The sequence below is a fragment of the Equus asinus genome, chromosome 3, assembly GCF_041296235.1.
Source record: "Equus asinus isolate D_3611 breed Donkey chromosome 3, EquAss-T2T_v2, whole genome shotgun sequence".
Taxonomy (NCBI): Eukaryota; Metazoa; Chordata; class Mammalia; order Perissodactyla; family Equidae; genus Equus; species Equus asinus.
This window is the reverse complement of record NC_091792.1, coordinates 41,752,418-41,771,987: the sequence shown is the minus strand read 5'-3', so window position 1 is coordinate 41,771,987 and position 19,570 is coordinate 41,752,418. Positions and strand designations below refer to the sequence as shown.

Sequence of the window (19,570 nt, the reverse complement as noted above, 5' to 3'; positions counted from 1 at the left end):
TAACTATACTTAAAAGGAAAATTGGTAGCCTGAAAATGCACATACTGTACTAAAAGAAAGGGTAAAAACTTTAAACTAAGATGGCTTCTTAAATGATAGTCCACATACTCAAAAAATATATAACACCAATCCTATACAAAGACTTCCATAGTACAGTAAAACAAAAAACTTCCCAATTGTTCTTATGAGGAAAAGTATGGACCAATTTCAGATGTAAAAATCCTAAAGAAAATAGCAAAAACAAATTTAGCAATACATAAAAAGAATAATGCACCATGACCAAATTGGGTTTATTTCAGAAAAACAAGGTTGATGTCACATTCAAACATCAATCAGTGCAATCTACCCTATTAAAAAAAAATAAAAATGATATAATTATCTAAATAGATGCACAAAAGCATTTGATAAAACTCATCACATACTCATGATAAAAGCTCTTAGCAAACTAAGAATAGGAGGGAATATCCTTAATGTGATAATGGGGCTCTATAATAAAAGCTACAACAAACATCATACCTTAATGGAGAAATATTGAAAGTTTACAAGGATGCCTTCTATCATCATTTGTATTCAATGCTGGACAAGCGGTTCTAGCCAGTGCGATAAGGCAAGAAAAAAACGAAAAGTATAAGGATAGAAAGGAAGAAAAAAGTTCATCATTTGTAGTTGACACGACTGTGTATGTAAAAAATTTAAAATAGAGTCAAACCATTAGAATCAAGTAAGTAGTTTTATTCAATATACTAAAAAATCATATTTATATAAACAGGAACAATTAGAAATTAGAATTAAAAGGTACCTTTTACAATGGCATTGAAAAACACTAAATACCTACAAATAAATCTAATGAAAGTTGGAAGAGATATTTACACAGTAAACTACTGAATGTTTAGGGAAATTAAAGAAAGCCTAAATAAACAGAGAGATCTATAATGTTCATGGATCAGAAGGCCCAATACTATAAATATGCCACTTCTTAGCAAACTGATCTACAGGTTCAATTCAATTCCAATCAAATTCTCAGTAGGATATTTTTTGGTATAAATGTACAATCTGACCCTAAAATTCATATGGAAATATAAGGGTTGAGAAGAGCCAAGATAACTGTGAAAAAGAAAAAAAGTGGAGATATTTTCTACCAAATATTAAGACTTTTCATAAAGCTATATAATGAAGACAATGTAATAAAATAGATCAATGGAATAGAAAGAGAACCCAGAATAAGGTATGTACATATGTAGATAGGTGTGCCTGTATGTACACACACACACACACATATATATATACTTGATTTATGCTAAAAGTGGCACTGTAGAGCCACGGGAAAAGGGTAGTCTTTTCAATAAATGGTGCTGGGTAAATGATTATCTATATTTGGGGTAGGAAAAAAAAGCTTTGACATATATTTCACACCTTCACTAAATTTAAAAGAAAACACGGGAATGTTTCATGACCTCAAGGTATGCAAAAATTTCTTAAGCAGGACACAAACAGTACTAACTTTAAAAAACTAAGTTTAACTAGACTAAAATTAAGAACTTCTGTTTTTTTCAAAGTGTATCATGAAGATAGTAGAAAAGTAAGCAACACAGAGGAAAAGGTATTTGCAAAATATATAGCCAACAAAGGGTTTGTATCTTAAGTAATAAAGAAAAAAACAGAACTCAATACAATAAAAGGACAAGAGACTTAAAACAAGACTTCATCAAGAGGATAACTTAATGCCCTATAAACCTATTAAATATGCTCCCTATCATTATAAACAGTGCTATACAAGTTATAATCTCAATGGGATTGCAACATTCTACCTACTAGAATGTTCAAAATTTTAAAAGGCTGATAATACCGAAGTGTTGGCAGGAATATGGAACTGAAGCCCGGATACTGCTAGTAAAGTGTAAATTTGTATAATTACTTTGGAAAACTATTTGGCATTATCTACTCAAGTTTTAAAAGTATGAACCACCACTTTTACTCCTACGTATTCAACAGAAATGCATGCAAATGAACACCCAGAAAAACATGTACAAGAATCTTCACAGTATCATTATTCAAAGAGCCCAAACTGAAAGCACCTCCAATTTCTATCCACAATAGAAACAGCAAATATATTATATCATTTCAACAGAATACTTACATCAACGAGAGTGAATGAAAAGTACCTCTACATGCAACAATGGATCAATCCCATAAACACAATGTTCAAAGAAGCCAGACAATGTTGTATAAATTTCAAAAAACAGAAGAAGTCAGAAGGGTGGCTTCTTTTTGGAAGAGAAAGGTTAGTATCGGGTGGAAGGTACAAAAAAGCCCTCAGAGGTATTGATATTTTATGTATTCACCTGGTGGTTACACAGATGCAGTCCCTCTGTGGTAATGTACAAAGCCCACAGTCATGATTTATGCACTTTTCCATTTGTATGTAATGTAATAAGAAGTTAAAAAAAGGGGGAACAATAACAGCTACCATAGTGATATACATAAATGAGAAGTTGATCATTTATGATAAAAAATAAAACCACTGATTATAATAAAGTTACTATCCAAACAGGATAACATACAAAAATGATTCAGAGTAATTTAAAAACTATAATGGCCATTTTTTAGTAGAGATGCTAAATAGAACTACTATTAAACATGGAACCAGTTTTCCGTCTACAATGCCTTCATTTACTACCACCTGGAGTTTTTAGAATTAGCTTTTTGTTCATCTTTAATTTGAAAGAAATCAAATTTAACAGAAAAAACTCTGGGATTGAAATTATTGATCTAGAACAATCACATTTAGATTATTATATAGAAGAGATGGTGATGATCCTCAAAGCAAAATTTAAAAATATCAGTAAAACCTCAATTTAATGTCAAATACAAGGTTACTACTGGCGCTTTAGTCCAGTTTAATTTGCCATTTATTACTGTCATTCCTTTACAAAAGCCCTGATTGTTAATAAATATATTCTGAGAAATTATTTCAAAGAGGATTATTCAGTAATCAAGACACAAGAAAGAGAATAGGGAAAAGAAAAGGCACCTCGAAACATCAAGAATAAGAATAGGATACATTAAACTTCAAAGATCAGAGACAGGATCTCGTTTTCTTGGAAACATTGAATGATTGGAATCATTATACGTGTTATTTTTACTTTTCAGTTATGTAGGAATAAGAGCCACAAGAAAGATAAACTGGGTAAAATTTCACTAATTAGGATACTAATTTTCATTGTATTAATTAAGACATAACAGTAGTAGATATATGACTTTTCCACAAAGATGTGATGAAAAGTTTTAAAAGTCACTTAAAATTAATTGTATAAGCATATTGCGTATCTTTCAAGAAGATTTTACTGATTTGCAGTTCAAAACAGAATTCCATAAAAATTTTAAAGTAATTAGTATGAAAGATAAAAAACTTTTTCACACTTTCAAGTATTTCATACTATTTCTTTTTTTGAAAACAGAAAATGAATGCATACGATTCCAGTATATTCCAAAGACTACCATCTTAGCATCCTGAATTTCCAGGGCTTTTCCTGCCTTTAGAAAATAAACTGAAAGGAAGAAAGTCATCTTCTCAGTCTATACCTGTGTAGAAGAATGAAGAAGAAATGCAATACTAGTGAAAAGTAAATTTAGAAATAACATACAATAATCTACTGCCAATTATTTTCCATTTGTGAAGTCTTAACAAATGTTATAGACGGCACTAAATATAACTGTGGCTTATGTGATGAACTTAAACAGCTATCATAATGGTCAAAAAATTATAAAATTGTATATAATATGATCCATTATATTCTATACTACTACAACCATAATCTCTTATTTTTCTACTATCCAAATTTCATGTATATATATATACACACACATATAAGACATACATATTCAAAATAAAATAATCCATATGATTCAGTCTGTATTTCAAGGGTTTCATTATTTTGAATAAACACTTGTTTCATCAGCATATTAAGAAATATATACTGATCATTTCTACTTCAGTAAAATATAGATATATATCACCCTGTTAACCACCATTCATAATTTAATTGTTCTGTGTCTGTACCTACCAACTCCATATCTTAGATATTTCTTGTCCAATCCTTTCTTCTTTCTGCTCAAAGCACAGCCAAAATTTATCTTTCCTCAGAATCTTTATCTTTTAACCTTACAGCATGTAGATTACTTTCACTTATTTGAAATGCACTACGTTCTAAGTACCAAAGGGGAGACAGCACTGATTTATATAATGCAGGACATAACAACAACAATAAAAGAAACCATATGTGTACAAAGTCGCTTGGCTTTATAATCCTGGTAGATCAAAAATTTCATAATAGTAAATAAACAGTAATACAAAACTTACTAAATTGTTGAGTAATATTATAAAGAACAAGTCATTCTCAATTACTATGTCCAAGAAAAGCTTAATTTAAGAGATTAAGTAGATGAGAGTAGGTAGAGAATATTCCAAGCAGAGTGAGCAGCACTAGGAAAAGCCTGGAAATACCAATGAGCACGGCAAGTTCATATGATCAAAGCAAGAGGTATCTATGATTAGATAAGATGGGGCCAAACAATGGAGCACTCTCAACAGGAGAATGTGGAGCTCAGAGGACTTGATTATTCTACCATAGCAAGGCAGTGTAGGTTCCTGAGAGAGGAAATAACAATGAAAAAGCACAATTAGCCATAACTGGAATGATAAATTAAATGGTTGAATTATGTGTTGACATGTTTTAAGTATAATCAGAAAGCAAAATGAGTGTACCAAGAAAAAAGTGACCATGAAATAGATATATACAAACTTTGCCTTTTTGAACTTCTGCCTAGCATCTGAAGGAGGAAAAAACACGTATTATCTGCCACCCACGTTAACACATCTGCCAACAGTTGGCAATGCTTATCCTAGGGCAAACTTAAAAATCCCAAAGCTACCTTGTAAACAAAATATGTTCAGAAGATCTTTGTAACTTAGAATGATTCATTTAGGATTCCATCAGATGTACTGGGTCCACACTACACTGGCGTAGTCTGGTATACAAGCTTGTAGGACTGGTGAAGATAAAACTGTCTCTGAAAAGGAGGTAAAGCAGGGAACAAAAGCCTGTCTCACTATATTTTAATTTTTAGAAGAATAACTTGCCAATAATATTCCACAAGTTCACAGTCTGTTATCAATGTTTAACATTAGACAAAGGTAAGTTTTTACTGGAATCATGAGAAGTTACAAAGAATAGCAGTTAAGGGCACAGCCTCTTAGCTAACTGGGGTTCCTGGGCAAATTATTTAATCTACCAAAGCCCCACAGTTTCTTCATTTGTTAAAAAAAAGTGCAGACATTAAAACAATATCTACCTCAAAGAACTGTCAGAAAAATATATGCTGTAAAGTCATTTAGCATAGTACCTACCATACAGTAAGTGCTCAAAGAATCTTAACTGTTATTATTACTAATAATAATTATTATTACAAATGATTGGAAACTGTCGTCTTGGATTTGTTTTCTGAATAGATATTATTTTTCAATACTTACATGACATTTTAATATACAAGAGGCACTGTCGCAGGCCCTTTACAATTTTAATTCATTTAATATATACAATTACCCTATGAGATAAATACTGTTAACATTCCCAATTTACAGATGAGGAAACTGAAGTAGAGAGGTTAAGGTAGCTTTTCCACATGTGTAACAAAGCTGAGATGTGAACCAGGAAATCTGGCTCGCAAAGTCATGCTCTTTTATTCTGTTTACCTCCTATACTAAACTTAAAGTACTGAATTTCCTTTTGCTGGAATTCTTTCTAAAAAGCAATATACTATTTCCTGACCGTCATCTCAGATTAGTGAGGTCATCCAATTAAACCTCCTCCTAACACCTGAACTTCCTCAGAGCATCTATCAGAACTGTAACTGAATAGCAGTCTCCCTCAATAGAATGTAAACTCCATGAAGGCAGCAACTGTGTCTGACTCACTACAGTGATCCTCAGGACTTTAAACAAAGCACAGTGTTCGATAAGCTTTTGTTGAATGAACACACATATGAACAATCAGCCAGCTGCCAGTTAACAACTGAAAATGAGAAGGAAAAGCCGAGAGGAGTGAATAATGATAAACGAAAGGGTTATTCATATGAGCAGAGTAAGGACGCCAAAAACAAACTTTCTTAAAGTTTGCAAAAGGAAATTTTTTAGAGGGCTTAAATTAGCAAGGTTAATATATTCCAAGTGTTGCTAAGGCAGATAATTCTGAGTTACAATAGTCTAGTAAACAATCTTTCCTTCCCCCATACATTTATTTAACATAAACAGATTAATAATAAATATAAAAAAATTACAGGTTTTTTCTTTTTTAACTGAGGAATTCAGAGCTTTTAGTAGTTCAAAAGCTTACATGGTTCTGGTTTATATTACATCATAATCTATCTGCCTGAAACTTCCTTCTATTAGACTTAATTCCAACCCCTGGAGCTTCATATTAAACTCTTTCTTCCATATGCCAACTCTTCAAACACGTGAAGACAGCAATCATGCTCCCCTGTCAATACTAGCATTTACAGACTGCAGTCCCAAATACTTCAGTTGCTCGCTGTCCTTCCTACTACAGAGTTTCCAAGTCCTCCCTAGTTGTCAAAGTTTCGATAAACTCTGGTGCCCAAAAGCAAACAAAACATTCCAGCTATAGTGTAAGCAGAATAAAATTATTTGGTCTGGATATTACATAACTTTCCTCTTTTGCCCTGAATTATAATAATTTGAGAAATCTCCAGAGTAGAATGAGTCATAATTCTGGTTTTGACAAAATAATTCAAGTTCTTACCCCTGGCTGGCTGACTTTCATTCTTTGCCAGTTTATTTATTTAATTACAAAATTATGTTATACAAACAGAGGAACATAGAAAATATAGATGTATAGCTTATACAATTTAAAAAATAAAAACATGTACTCATCACCCAGGTTTAGAAACAGAAAATTATCAATACCTTAGAAGTCTTTCTTGCAACCTTTCCAATTTATCCTTCTTACCCTTAAAGTAATCATGATCCTAACTTTTAAGTGTTAATCATTCCCTTGCTTTTCTTCATGGTTTTGCCACATATTCATACATCCCTCAACAGTATATTGTTTAGTTTCGCTTGGCTTTATTTTCCCACTCATAATTTCCCATTGCCTCAATTCCTTCAATTTAAAATTTGAATCAGTTTGTATTTTACATATTTTTAATAAGTCACCTCATTATCTTTCATGGAATGAGGCAGGGATGAAAGTGAATAAGCCATCCATTACCAGTAATAGAGAAAGATAGAAGGAAGATTAATATTCTACTTAGGTCAGCACGTCCATCAATATGAGACAATGCCATCTCTCCCCAATAAGAAACCGAGCTGAGGGAAAGTTGAACATCTTTCCATCTTTTCCTCAGTTGGGTTTTATAATATGGCTTTCGAATGTATGTAAATTCCCTGAATTGATGAACTACATATTTAAAGATCATCCCAATATAAATAAATAAATATAATTAAATAAAGTAAGCCAATTATATTTGGATTAGTTTCAATTTATTCATACCTCATATCTAAATATAAATATTTGGGAGTTGACTAGAGAAATTTTTGTAATAGAAAAACTCTCAATATAGAACGTCAGTTTGAAAGAACTGAAAATATAAATCATTATTAACTGAAAATTCAGACCAAATCTAAATACAATGAAATAATTCCCTTATTTATCAATTCAAATGAAAGAGTACCTGACATCACCCATCTACTTTCCAAGGCCTCAGAGGATTGATGAAAAATCCTGTCAGTACCCTCCCCAAGCTCTGTTTACTAAGGTAGCAACTCCTTGCTTGTAGCACAAACTACAATAAATAAAAATAAATAAGCAAGGAAATAAATAAGTGTAAAGATTTTTTAAAATCAAGAGAAGTGAGGTTTCAAAAAAGTGCTGATGCATTAATCAGCAGATGATTGCAAAAAGAGCAGAAGAGTCTCAGATATCCTAGATGCATTTCAATACAAGCACTTAAAAATCTTAAGTCTACAACAAAGTAAATCATAAGGAAAAAATTTAAGAAATAAAGAAGAAGGAAAACAACTATCACTATCTCACATTTAAAAATCTCCCTCAGAAGCTATAAGAGTGCTTTCATAGGGTATAAGTAATCCTATTTTCCTAAGTACCTCCTCTTTTCCTCTGGTTCTTTCCCTCTAGTTCTTAAGGTATTCTTAAGATACCAATGCTCTGGCATCATCACTGTTTCTATATTACTTGATACACCTAAATTTCATACCAAGGAATCTTTCAAGGGATTCTTGATCACTCAAGGAAACTTGATTTGTGGTCTCTCAAGGAAACATATGTAAACATAAAATCTACAGGTGAGACTCATTTAAATTAGTAAACATATCCCCGATTGAATTATTTATTTTTTTGCTTTTGGTAAAAATTATAACTTTACAGTGCAGGATAAAATTTTAAAACTGTTTTCCAAAGATCCATAATAGCTTACTTGGAAGCTTACAAATTCTGTGCCCAAAATAATCCATTACTTTCACAAACCCACAACTAAAGATCTGGTAACCCTTGGACCAAAAATTAACATAGCAGTGGAAGAAAAGAAAAGCCAGAGACACGTATGGCACATATGCTGCAAATTTATTTGTTTACCCCATAATCTGGCCAGTAAACAGGCAGACTGGAACATATACTGCAGAAGCAAATGTAACAAGAAGAAAAATTAAGTTAAAGGGCTTGCAGTCTTACATTCACACACAAAACAGGATTACAAAAAAAGTGTAGAGAAAAGCAAAGTATCTCTAGTAATAACCACCTTAGAAAACACAATGAAAGAAAATCAAAATGTGCAAAAGAAAAAAAAAGTGAAGTAAAGGTAAACATAAATAACTACTGTATAAAAGAAGCTGAAGTTATCTATCCTAGTTCACACTTTTTTAGTTATTCATGTCAATCCCTTGAATTAATTTGTGCATAAAAATCAAGCTACATTGTTTTAAAATACAACAAAAGAGGGGTTTTAGATACACTTACCAAATTATCAGGCAATACAATTACAACAAATTGATGTTTTCTGATGATTACATTCCTATATATGTACTTTCTAACCTAAAGTTATAGAGATAATTACAGTAGAAATCATTATCACTGTGGTAAATAGATTATATTTACTGAGTCAAAACAATGCAGAAAGGTATATAGTTAGCCAAATAAATCATTTTCTTAAAATATAAACTGTTGTATATATGAAAATCTGCATACAGGCCATTTTTATAGCTCAAAGGTCACTTACTATGAGATAAATAATGGCCCACGTGTAACTAATATATCTTTAACCAAATACTACAAATTTAAGGAGCAAGAAAATCCAACTAGTTATTAACATTCTAGAGACTTAAAGCTTCTAATTAGTTTAAGAGGCTAAAGTTTTTATTTTGTTTTCTTTTGTTTTGAATCCCCAGACGGAAGTGCACATTCTTGGAGCTAAGGTACTACCAGGTCTTGGATAAAGGATATTACTCTAGGACAGAGGATGAATTGCTCTAGGATAGATGATACAACTGAAATTAACTAATAAGAGTAGATACTATATTCAATCTTAACCAAAAGGCCTGGATATAATTGACACTAAATAATTTTAAAGTGGTTACAAGCACAGATGAGCACTTGAATAAATTCATTAAAGTAAAACCGTTTTTCCAAACATCTATCTCCATTTACTAGTCCATTCACTAAATTATATTGCTATAGCATAAGCAATTATTTTCTACTAGATATTAAACAGGAAGCAGAAATAAAGGTATGATAGGCAGAAGACTAAGTGCAGCTTCTCACACAGATTTACCAATTCTAAACCCCCCAAAATAAGTAAGCCACAGAGGAGAGAAAAATCAATATAACAATGAAACTTCTTTTAAAGCTGCATTAAAAAATATATTTAGGCGACACCATGTGGCAAAATTATGAATTACTGCTGCCATCTAAGAATGGAAGTTATATGCAAAATTTATTATGGCATTCTATACAAGAGGGGAAAATTTACAAACTATATCTTTTATAATATTAAATGACAAAATCAAATGTTAAATTTACAAATTTACAAAGCGTTATTTTCCTAGAATCTCTGTTACAAAAAGAAAACTAATTTCCAAACTTTTAAGTATTTAATTTGTTTTATAAAATCTTGGTTTTGATTATAATTGACAAATTCAGGGAAGGAAATAACCAAAAAGCAATTAATTGTCATCATACAAATAAAACAGGTGACTGAATGAATCCTTCATTTTTTTATCCAGTTGTTCTGCTGTGAAGTAGACAGATATAAGCTTTGAATTGTATAAAAGAAGGGATATTAAACTGATAATTAACTCTTGCAAAAGCAACTCTTGGTTTTAAACTATTTGAACTCAAATATGTATCTTCGTGGACACAAAAAAAGTCAAGTATTATTTTTGGTCATTCCTAAGATTTCTGATCATATTTTAAACAAAACCATAATTTGGGGAATAAAAGAGTCCTTAGAGCTCAAAGTGAAACCCTGACACTTTAGAGTTGAAGGCATGGAGGTCCACAAATAGTAAACGATTCACTTGCAGTTCCAAGGTCACAGTTCGTTTGTGGCTGAGACTACAGGTTCTTGTACTTTTACTTGATTACTCATTGCTCTATTAAGCTGCTTCTTTCACAGTACTAACTCCATAATAATTATAGTTCATTAATACAAGTGTTCAGTAAAATAATTATGAGTAATACCAGATTACGGTCTTTCAGAAAAAAATAGTAAGTTTCAAAAGGAATAGAAATATATTTTCATGAGCAATGGTCCCTCTCAGAGGGTCAAAGACACATAGTTGAGTTAATGGAATTTTCATCTCACCACTTGGTCATATGAAAACAAATTAATGTATAAAGTGTTGATGCTGATCCTACTTCTTATTTAACTAGGTGAATTTTAAAGCAAATTTAGCAAATTATTTTTTTTCTTTAAAATATCAGTTTGAAATAGTATCACCAAAGTTAGATCTGCAATTAAAACTGGAAAGGAAAGAATAATTTTCTAAAAATATTATTTTTCTTCTAATTATTCATAACAATAAATTTCATTATAATATAACCATTATATTATAGTTACCTTAAGTGTCTCCTAAAATTATTTCTTAAATTAAAAAAAAAAAAACTGAAGAAGCTTTCTCTTTGTTTCAAAGCAACTTATTGGTAAATTTTTAAAATCAAAATTTTATTTTTGCATTTCTGCCCATCAATCTGGAAATGATAGCTCATAAGAAAAGAGCACCAATTATTTTTCACATTAAAATGTCTCAGAATAGCATACCTTCATCCTGCTGTGTCTTCTATTTCATAACTTTCAACCAAGTTACAGTGACAGAAATCAAAACCTAATTTAAATGATAGTGAAGGGATAGCAAACAAAATAGCTATCATGCTTAGAATATATATGTGCTAAATATTTTACCACTCAAAGACCAGAAAAAATTAAAGTGTAATGATGTATGTCATTACAAAGTCAAATATGACAAGAAATATGCAGATCAGTCATAAAATGATTAAGGAAAAAAGAAAGTACAGAAGATATTAAAAAGATGAATATTCACACATAAAATGGTCCACACAATCAGGATGGATTCATCTAGAAAAAAATTACTTGCTCAGAGGAAAAGCAAGTACAGTCAACATAGTTGTACTAAAAAAATACTTGCAAAGTTTTAAAAAGCAGGACTGATGAAATTTTAACTAACTAAAGTCCCCATCTTTTCAATTTCTAATTCTTAAAATCTGACCGAACCACCAAAGCAAATATTATACAGAACTGCTTGCCATTAACCCACCATGCTATTTCTCTACTAGGTGTTTGCTCATGCTGTGCTTCTCTCTGCCCATACACTCTCCTCAAGTTCTACAACTCAGCTCAGGTAGAGGTGTGCCTTCCTTTGTACTCCCAAAATAACCTATGCATAGAGTTTGTGTCTCTGCCGTTTTCAGCAGACTGTAACTCCTTAAGAACAAAAACAATGTTCTGTTTATCTTTAGCTCCCAATTGCTTAGGAAATTACACTTAGCACGTGAAAGGCATTCAAAAAAGATGTGTTAACTAAACTTTATCTGTCATGACCAAAATGATGGTACACAAGTCAGACGGAGTTAAATCAATGGCACACGCTGTTTGTGACAGGGGTTCTTCACCAGTTTTAAAGCTTTAGGTCATATACAAGTGAAAAACTACCACTTGCGTCAGCATTACACAAACATGAAAACAAGAAAAGAAATGCCTTGCCTACAATTACTTGTTAATAAATTATTTAACAAGGTGAATTATCAACACACTGAGGCTCCCTCCCTCCTTCCAATATTCTCCAGGACTTTCTTCTTCAAAACTATAACTCTCCAGGACTTTCCTCTATCTCCTTGATTTTGCTTATTTCACTCCTAGATGGCGAAGAATCCTCCAGGGAAAACAGTGGCAATATTGGAAGGCAAAGATTCAAATCAGAGACAAAGTTTTAGAAAAAGTAGGATTATTCACACTGATAGTGTGATCCATTGTTAAACAGATACAAAATGATGAAATAGAAAAGGCTTATTTAAAAAGATGTGATACTGAATGACCCAAGATGTCTCCATATATCAAATATTTAGTATAGAATCTATCTCCAGGCCTCCAAGTCTGTCTTCTACTCATTAAACCCACTGAGAATCCCACTTATTACAGGTTTCTAAATATAACCAGGTGATACAAAATTCCTTATCCTATTGGTTGGGTGACAGTTTCCAGTGAGGTTAGGGAAGCTATTCTCTGACACTGTGAAAGTAAAGATAGTCTCTAACTTTGAAATAAAAAAACACGAGGGTTCAATTTTGGCACTAACCTCAACTTTCAGCTTTTCTTCTAATAGGGGTATTTTGCTTGGGGACTAAAAAAACCCACAATACTTAAAAATTGATTTTAAGGTACTATACACCAAGAACTTTTAGGATTCTAGTAAGAGCACTAAATGGTCACCAGAAGTAAATTCTCTGATTTCCAGTACTCATTTAGGTGCCTGTTATCCCTTAAAATGCTTCAATTTTCCTAATAATACCAATGACATTTAACTAAATAAGGTCTAATTTTTTTCCTATTTTACTACTTGAAAATGGGCATGGTAATGTCAAAACAACGTGGATATTACAAGTACATTCTTAAAGAGCTCTGAAATGAAAAGGTAAATAACTGTTTATATCACATGTAACAATCAAAGATCATCAAGGTAAGACTGGATAATAATGCTCGAAATAGCATCAAACTGAAAGGGTTGATAGAAAGGTATCCAAGGAAATTTTTTTAAAAAATTACTACACTCAAAGAAAACATCTTAAAATAGTAATTAAATTTAATATGCAGAGAATTAGACTAAAATTCTTTAAGAAAATAGAGCCAAAAGATTTAATACTTAATGAACTTCACTTGAGGGACTCCAGGAACCAACCTCTCAAGATCTCAGAAAAATCCAGTGCTTGAAAGAAGTAAACATTTAGCAGGATATCAATTACACACCACTCCTTCCCCTCTAAGAATACACCACTACCACCAAGATCCCGACCCTGACCATCCAACAAAACCCTGCAACCTTCATCTAAAGGAAACTGTACCTAAAACAGCAACAACTCTATAAAGACCAGCGGCTCCAACATCAACAGAAGGAAATAGCAAGCTAGAACATTGCCACAATATTCAATCTATTCTTTACCTGCCACATGGCAGCATGGAACCTCTTGGCTCTCTATGGCTCCTGCCACTACTTAATGACCTCTGAACATCTGACATCTGTTTTCTGATCAAAGATTCCTAGACCCTGATGTCTGACTAGTCCTTCCACTTCCTGAATTCTCTTTCTCCTTCTCCTCAGTTGCCTCTAACTCAACCTTCACTCATATTTCTAGTCAATCAATCAAAATAAGGATTTTTGTGTTACTGTCTGTAATAAGGCCTCAGGCTTTGTGTACCGCATCCAAACAGTTCCTAAGGTCTAATCGAAATTTTTCGCTTATTTTTGGCTCTTAACTCCTCTCTCCGACAGTGAAATGAGAGTGAGAAAACATTTAAAACATGAATTGTTCAAATTTTTATTATAAGCAGCTTTGACAGGCTGATAAGGCTGATAAAATCTGGAACAGATGACTAAAGCAAACTGCCTGTGCCCTCTAAGGATTTCATTTACTGAAGCTAATTTTATTCCTAATTAATATAATCAAGTAGGGAATACTGAACCTGAACAGGGGTTTTCTTCAGGAACTACAGGTCAGTATGAGTTAACTACGGCCCCAGGACTCAAGTAAAAAACATCTTAATAATGGAATTAAAAGCTGATGAAAAACCTCTGGCTCCATATAACATCTGATCTTCTTTATGGGATACCAGATGGGCAAACCATGTCTAAATAGAAAATCTGACATAAAATAAACTAGACAATGTTTTAAGAATCTTGGAAATCTAAATTAAATTTGTAAAAGAATTAAGTGAGGATAGAAATAAAATATGTTCCAGCATTACTATATTCGATCAGACACAAGCATCCTGGGAAAATCTTGCTCAGCAACTAATTACCTATACGTCACTCCAAAAGAATAATTTGATCCATTTTTCTCTGAGAATGCTAATTTAAATTACTTGCTATCCAGCTAATTTTATCTTTAACTTAGATTATCTTTATTAAAACAAAAATAAAAGGCTTTTATTTTGCACATTAATGGAAATCATATGTAAGAATTTATTAACTTAGATGATTATAAAATTCCAAAATATTTCCAAACTAATAATTGAGGACACTACCGAAAAGTTTCTTTGAGGGGAACCCTATCTCTAGCCCCAATACTGACGATCTCTCTAAATCAGAATCTCCTAAAAATATTCATGATACCATGATGAATAAGCAAGACTACACAATGTATAAAAATGACTCTCTCTTTTGTCACTGTTTTTCCTTTTTGACTGCCTTCTCTCAACAAATTTAAGAATATCAATTTTAAATAGATATAAGCTTCAGTAGTATGGTTCTGCAACCACATAACAAATCAATTTCAAGCTAAGAGTTTGACAAGTATAATCAAGAAACAATTATAATTCTTATCATGAGACCTTTCCTTTTTATTGTTGATTTTCAAGAAACCACTATTCTTCTAATAAATATTATTCTGGGAACAAAGTAATCACCAACTGAAACCTATAAGTGCATTAAAAAATGAGACAAGGAGTGGGGGAGGCTAACTAACAGTAAAAAACAGGATGTAGGAAAGAACCAGAGTAATATGACATCTCTCCCTTCACAACACCAAATATCTAGTTAGCATATGGCCCAAAGCCTTTCTTAATTATCCCTCAAATGCTTTAAAGAAATTTACTTTCTTTCCAAAGCATGAAATTAAAGAAGAGAATGGTCACAAACATCTCTTAATGATGCTTTTTGTCTTTCACGAGTAATAATGACAAATTTCCAGATTGGTGAGCATAAAGCTGTGTCTACACATGACCCATTTGAAATGCCTCTGATTTTACCAACTCCCTACTCCTGCCCCACAAAAAGATTATTGTGTAGACTTCACCAAAGATGCAAGGACATTTTCATAAATTGGTTCAAATAGCAAATCTTGTAACACATATAGAAATTACTATTTCAAATGAGAATTAGTCACTACAAAAACAATAACATAAAAAAACAGGATCATGAACTCTGAAGTAAATCAAAACCAAATTTTCCCCTAAGTAACATTTAAAAAGTTAAATATAGGAAGATTATACAAGAGAAAAATCTCAACAAAATTTACCATGAATTCATATAATTGAGGTAAAATTTATGTTAAATACCACTAATGTTGAGTTCAAAATAAGTAAATTTATAAATAATCTGTAATATCTCCTAATTTCATATTCTACAATATTATTTAAAGTATTTTTAAACTTACCCAAATGAAGTAATGTAAACTGGGCTGCCAGTTCCTTTGCATCTTCTAACGTCGTACATAGTTTGTCTGGCATGAAGTAACTCTGGGATCCATTTGCGATAGCAGGAATAACAATTTTATATACCAAGAGTACTTTCCCATCTTGACTTGTTGAATATAAATAATATTCTGGTGGTGGCCAATTATTTTTGTTGCAGTAATAATCCAAATGCATTACTGCAGAACTGAAATGATTGGATTTTAAAGAATACATACTAATTGGAGTAAGCTTTGTTCCAGGAAAAAATGGGTAAGTGCATCTTTCGATTTCAGGGGGGCTTGGGCTATGCTGACCATTGAGACGAGCTGGAAGAGTGGGTGGCTTGCCTACAGTTTTTAGATGGTTCTCTTCTTTGTTAGCAAACACAATCAGGTTTTCAGAATTGGGGCTAATCTGACCATTAAGATGCTGTCTCCATGTGTTTTCTTTATTTACTGGTTTTGCCAGTGTTACCTCGATACTTGCTCCATCAATGCATTTTCCATTCATAACAGACATAGCAGCCACCGCATCTTCTCGGTTGAAAAAGTGAACAAAAGCATAATCTCTAAGTTTCTTTACTCGTTCAACTGCACCAGGTTTGAATTTATTGAATTCTGCTTTAATTGTTTCCTCTGTAGTTGAGATCATTAAATTTCTTACATAGAGAACTTTAACTCTCTGCATGGTTTCCTCATCAACCTCTTTCTCTGGGTCAGCCCAATCTACCTGAATGGTATGGCCCCACAGTTGGAATGTTCCTGTAAAAAAGAATGAATTAATCTGAAGACAATTAAACCAAATAAAATTCAAAAATTGTTAGGAAAACTGTTTTTCCAAAGTAGCAAAAACTCAAATACATATCAAGATATTTGGTTAAGCATTAATTTCCTACTCAAACGAAAGTTTTTACTAAGGCAAACCTAGCCAGAACTTAAGGTGGAATTAATTTTAAGAGTCAAGAGAACAAATATACTTCAATGATAGACTTTTATTAGAAGAATTAGGTACTATCCTTTGGATTTTTCAAACAACAATTAACAGCTCAAAAAAACTATATACATTCAGTGAATGAGCAAATTAATATAAATAATGACTAATTTTACAGGAACACCTTCTTGTCTTTTAGAATCATTTGATTTATTTTACTTCCTTATGGAAACAATCTTTATTCCTCTTTAAGGGCATTACATATTTCCATGATATTGATCTATGAGGTACTCTCATTTTTCCATATTTATAATAAAGTTAATATGAAAAAATAATCTTTAAAAGGATAAGTTTACCTGGAATTAGCTTCCTCCTAGCCATAGCAGCAGCTCTGTGAGATTCGTATTCAACAAACGCAAAACCTCGATTTTTGGTCTTATCAGTTGCACTTGGATAAACAATGACATCTACAACTCCTTCTGTAACTTTCTTCATTTCATCCAAAATTTCTTCTTTCTTCTTTTCCTTGGGAATAGCTCCAATAAATAACCTGCAATTATCCAAGCTTACACACACACCAATAAACCTCCCTGGTCGAATCTCATAATTATTAAGAATTCTGATGGCTAACTGGGCTTCTTCTTTTGTAGTGTACATCACAAAAGCATAACCTCGATTTTCACCACTAAATTCCATCATAAGTCGAAATTCATATATCTTCCCGGCTCTTTCAAATACAGGAACTAACTCATCTTCATACATATCACGAGGTATTTTTCCTACAAAAACTTCACAGCCTCTAGGTGGAGGTGGACCTTCCCAACCTGAAAAACAGAAATACACACATAAATTCTAGTCAGATATTCATATTCACTATTCAATCATTCATTCATTCCACAAATTTACTGTGAGCCTCCTATGTGCCATGCACTATTCTAAGCGTTGGGCATACATCAGTGAACAAAATAGAAGCCCCTTCCCTCGTGAAGCTTTTAATCAATAGAAAATGGGGACAATGGGTGATAAGTGCTATGAAGGGAAAACAAAGCCACAGAAGGGTTACTATTTTTGGTAGAGTAGTCAGGTAACTCTTCTCTGAGCACACGAGGTTTAAGCAGACACCTGAATGAAATGAAGGAATGAGCCTTGAGGACGTATCAGGAAGAAGCACGTGGTTTATATGTGAAAACAACAGAGAGCACACAGAACCATACAGCTAACGTGTGATTGAGGGAGGAGGAGAGTAGCAGGCAAGGCAGCCATCGATGCAGCTAGAGGTCAAGATTTTATTTAAGCCTGAGAGAAAGTTAATTGGAGAGTTTGAGCAAAGAGATTGCACTGGGTATTGGTAGAAAGACAAAACTCTTCTTTATTTACCTGTGTGCACCTGGTTTGCATCTAGTATAAATGCCATTCCTCTACTCATTGCTCTTTCAAATTCCTCCCAAAACCACCTCCCCTTTAAGAGCCAGAGTACCTTTTCTCCACTGATCCAATTCTGACTTCTTTCTAAACCCAATCCAACTTCTTTCTCAACTGCTTCTTAAACCAAGAGCAGGAGTGAAAAGAATGTGAGGGTCAGACTTGCGTAACATATATGATCTAGCTCTTTTCCCTCACAATAATAAAAATGACCGCTAAGCTCTTAAAGCAGTAACAAGGAAATAGCTATTGTCTGGGACTCTTGTGGAGATGTACACCTAACGGAAATGACTACATTAAGGATTTAATTTTTTTGAACATAAACAAATCCACACCTGGAGGGGGACCACCAAACTTCCTTTGCCCATTTTCTTGAACCATGTTGTAACCAGTCTTTTCCATCAAAGCAAGTAACGCTGCTTCATTCTGAGTGCCAGTTCGGACTTTATTGCATCCATTTGTTCCGTCTATGCTTTCTTCATTCATGGTTGCACTTCCTAAAACAAAGGTTAAAAACAGTGTTTATGAAATGGAGTAACAGGAATCTATGAAGCATTCTTTTGGGTTGCAAGAAACCAAGGAGTTGCGGCTGCTACATTTGGTAATCACTCTGGTCCTGCCCCCAAAGTTATTCTCAACAGTGGAAGGTAGAAACTTCTTTTAACATCACTGATGAATTAAGCAGTATTTTTAGAAGCCCTAAGCTACAAGAAAGGGTAGCAAAAACGAAAAAGAGAAAGGAACACCACAAACAAGAGTAGGAAAACAGAACTAAGTGAAAAGGAGTTGGAGAAGAAAAAAGCAAGCAGAAGGAGTAACAAAATAAATATACTTCCATCAATGAATATATGATCACCGCCAATCTATAGAGCCCAAGGTTTAAATTATTTTATCATACAGGCCAACCGGATTTTTCTGTGACTTACACCTGTCAGATAAACGTAGCCTAATGCCAATAACGCTAATGTTGTCAGCAACCCTCAAGAGCTCCACCAGTTATCAGAAATTAAATAGATGCTTGGAATAAGTAAACAGAGTTTCCAATTAGCCCCTCTTCCTATCTACTAAAGGAGCTACTAGATAGAGCAGGAATCAAAACCACTTGTTCTCTGGGCAGAAACAGGAGCTACTGTGATTTCCAAGTAGGAGCAGCTTAGAAAACTTACACCGATGAGAGAGCAGGAGTTAGGGAAGAGGAGCTGAGATCTATGTTGACTACTGTATA

The 19,570-nt window shown here is 32.9% G+C and overlaps 1 protein-coding gene across 1 annotated transcript in view; it reads right to left on the bottom strand.

Annotated features, from left to right (window-relative positions):
- RBM46 (RNA binding motif protein 46) overlaps positions 1-19,570 on the bottom strand; it is a 45,130-nt gene that overhangs the window by 12,770 nt on the left and 12,790 nt on the right. Inside the window, exons 2-4 of the mRNA XM_014843922.3 lie at positions 18,681-18,842; positions 17,280-17,747; positions 15,975-16,754 (exon numbers count right to left, since the gene is read on the bottom strand). Coding sequence (XP_014699408.1) covers positions 15,975-16,754; positions 17,280-17,747; positions 18,681-18,831 — 1,399 coding nt within the window. The 5' untranslated portion in view covers positions 18,832-18,842. The remainder of the gene's footprint in view (positions 1-15,974; positions 16,755-17,279; positions 17,748-18,680; positions 18,843-19,570) is intronic.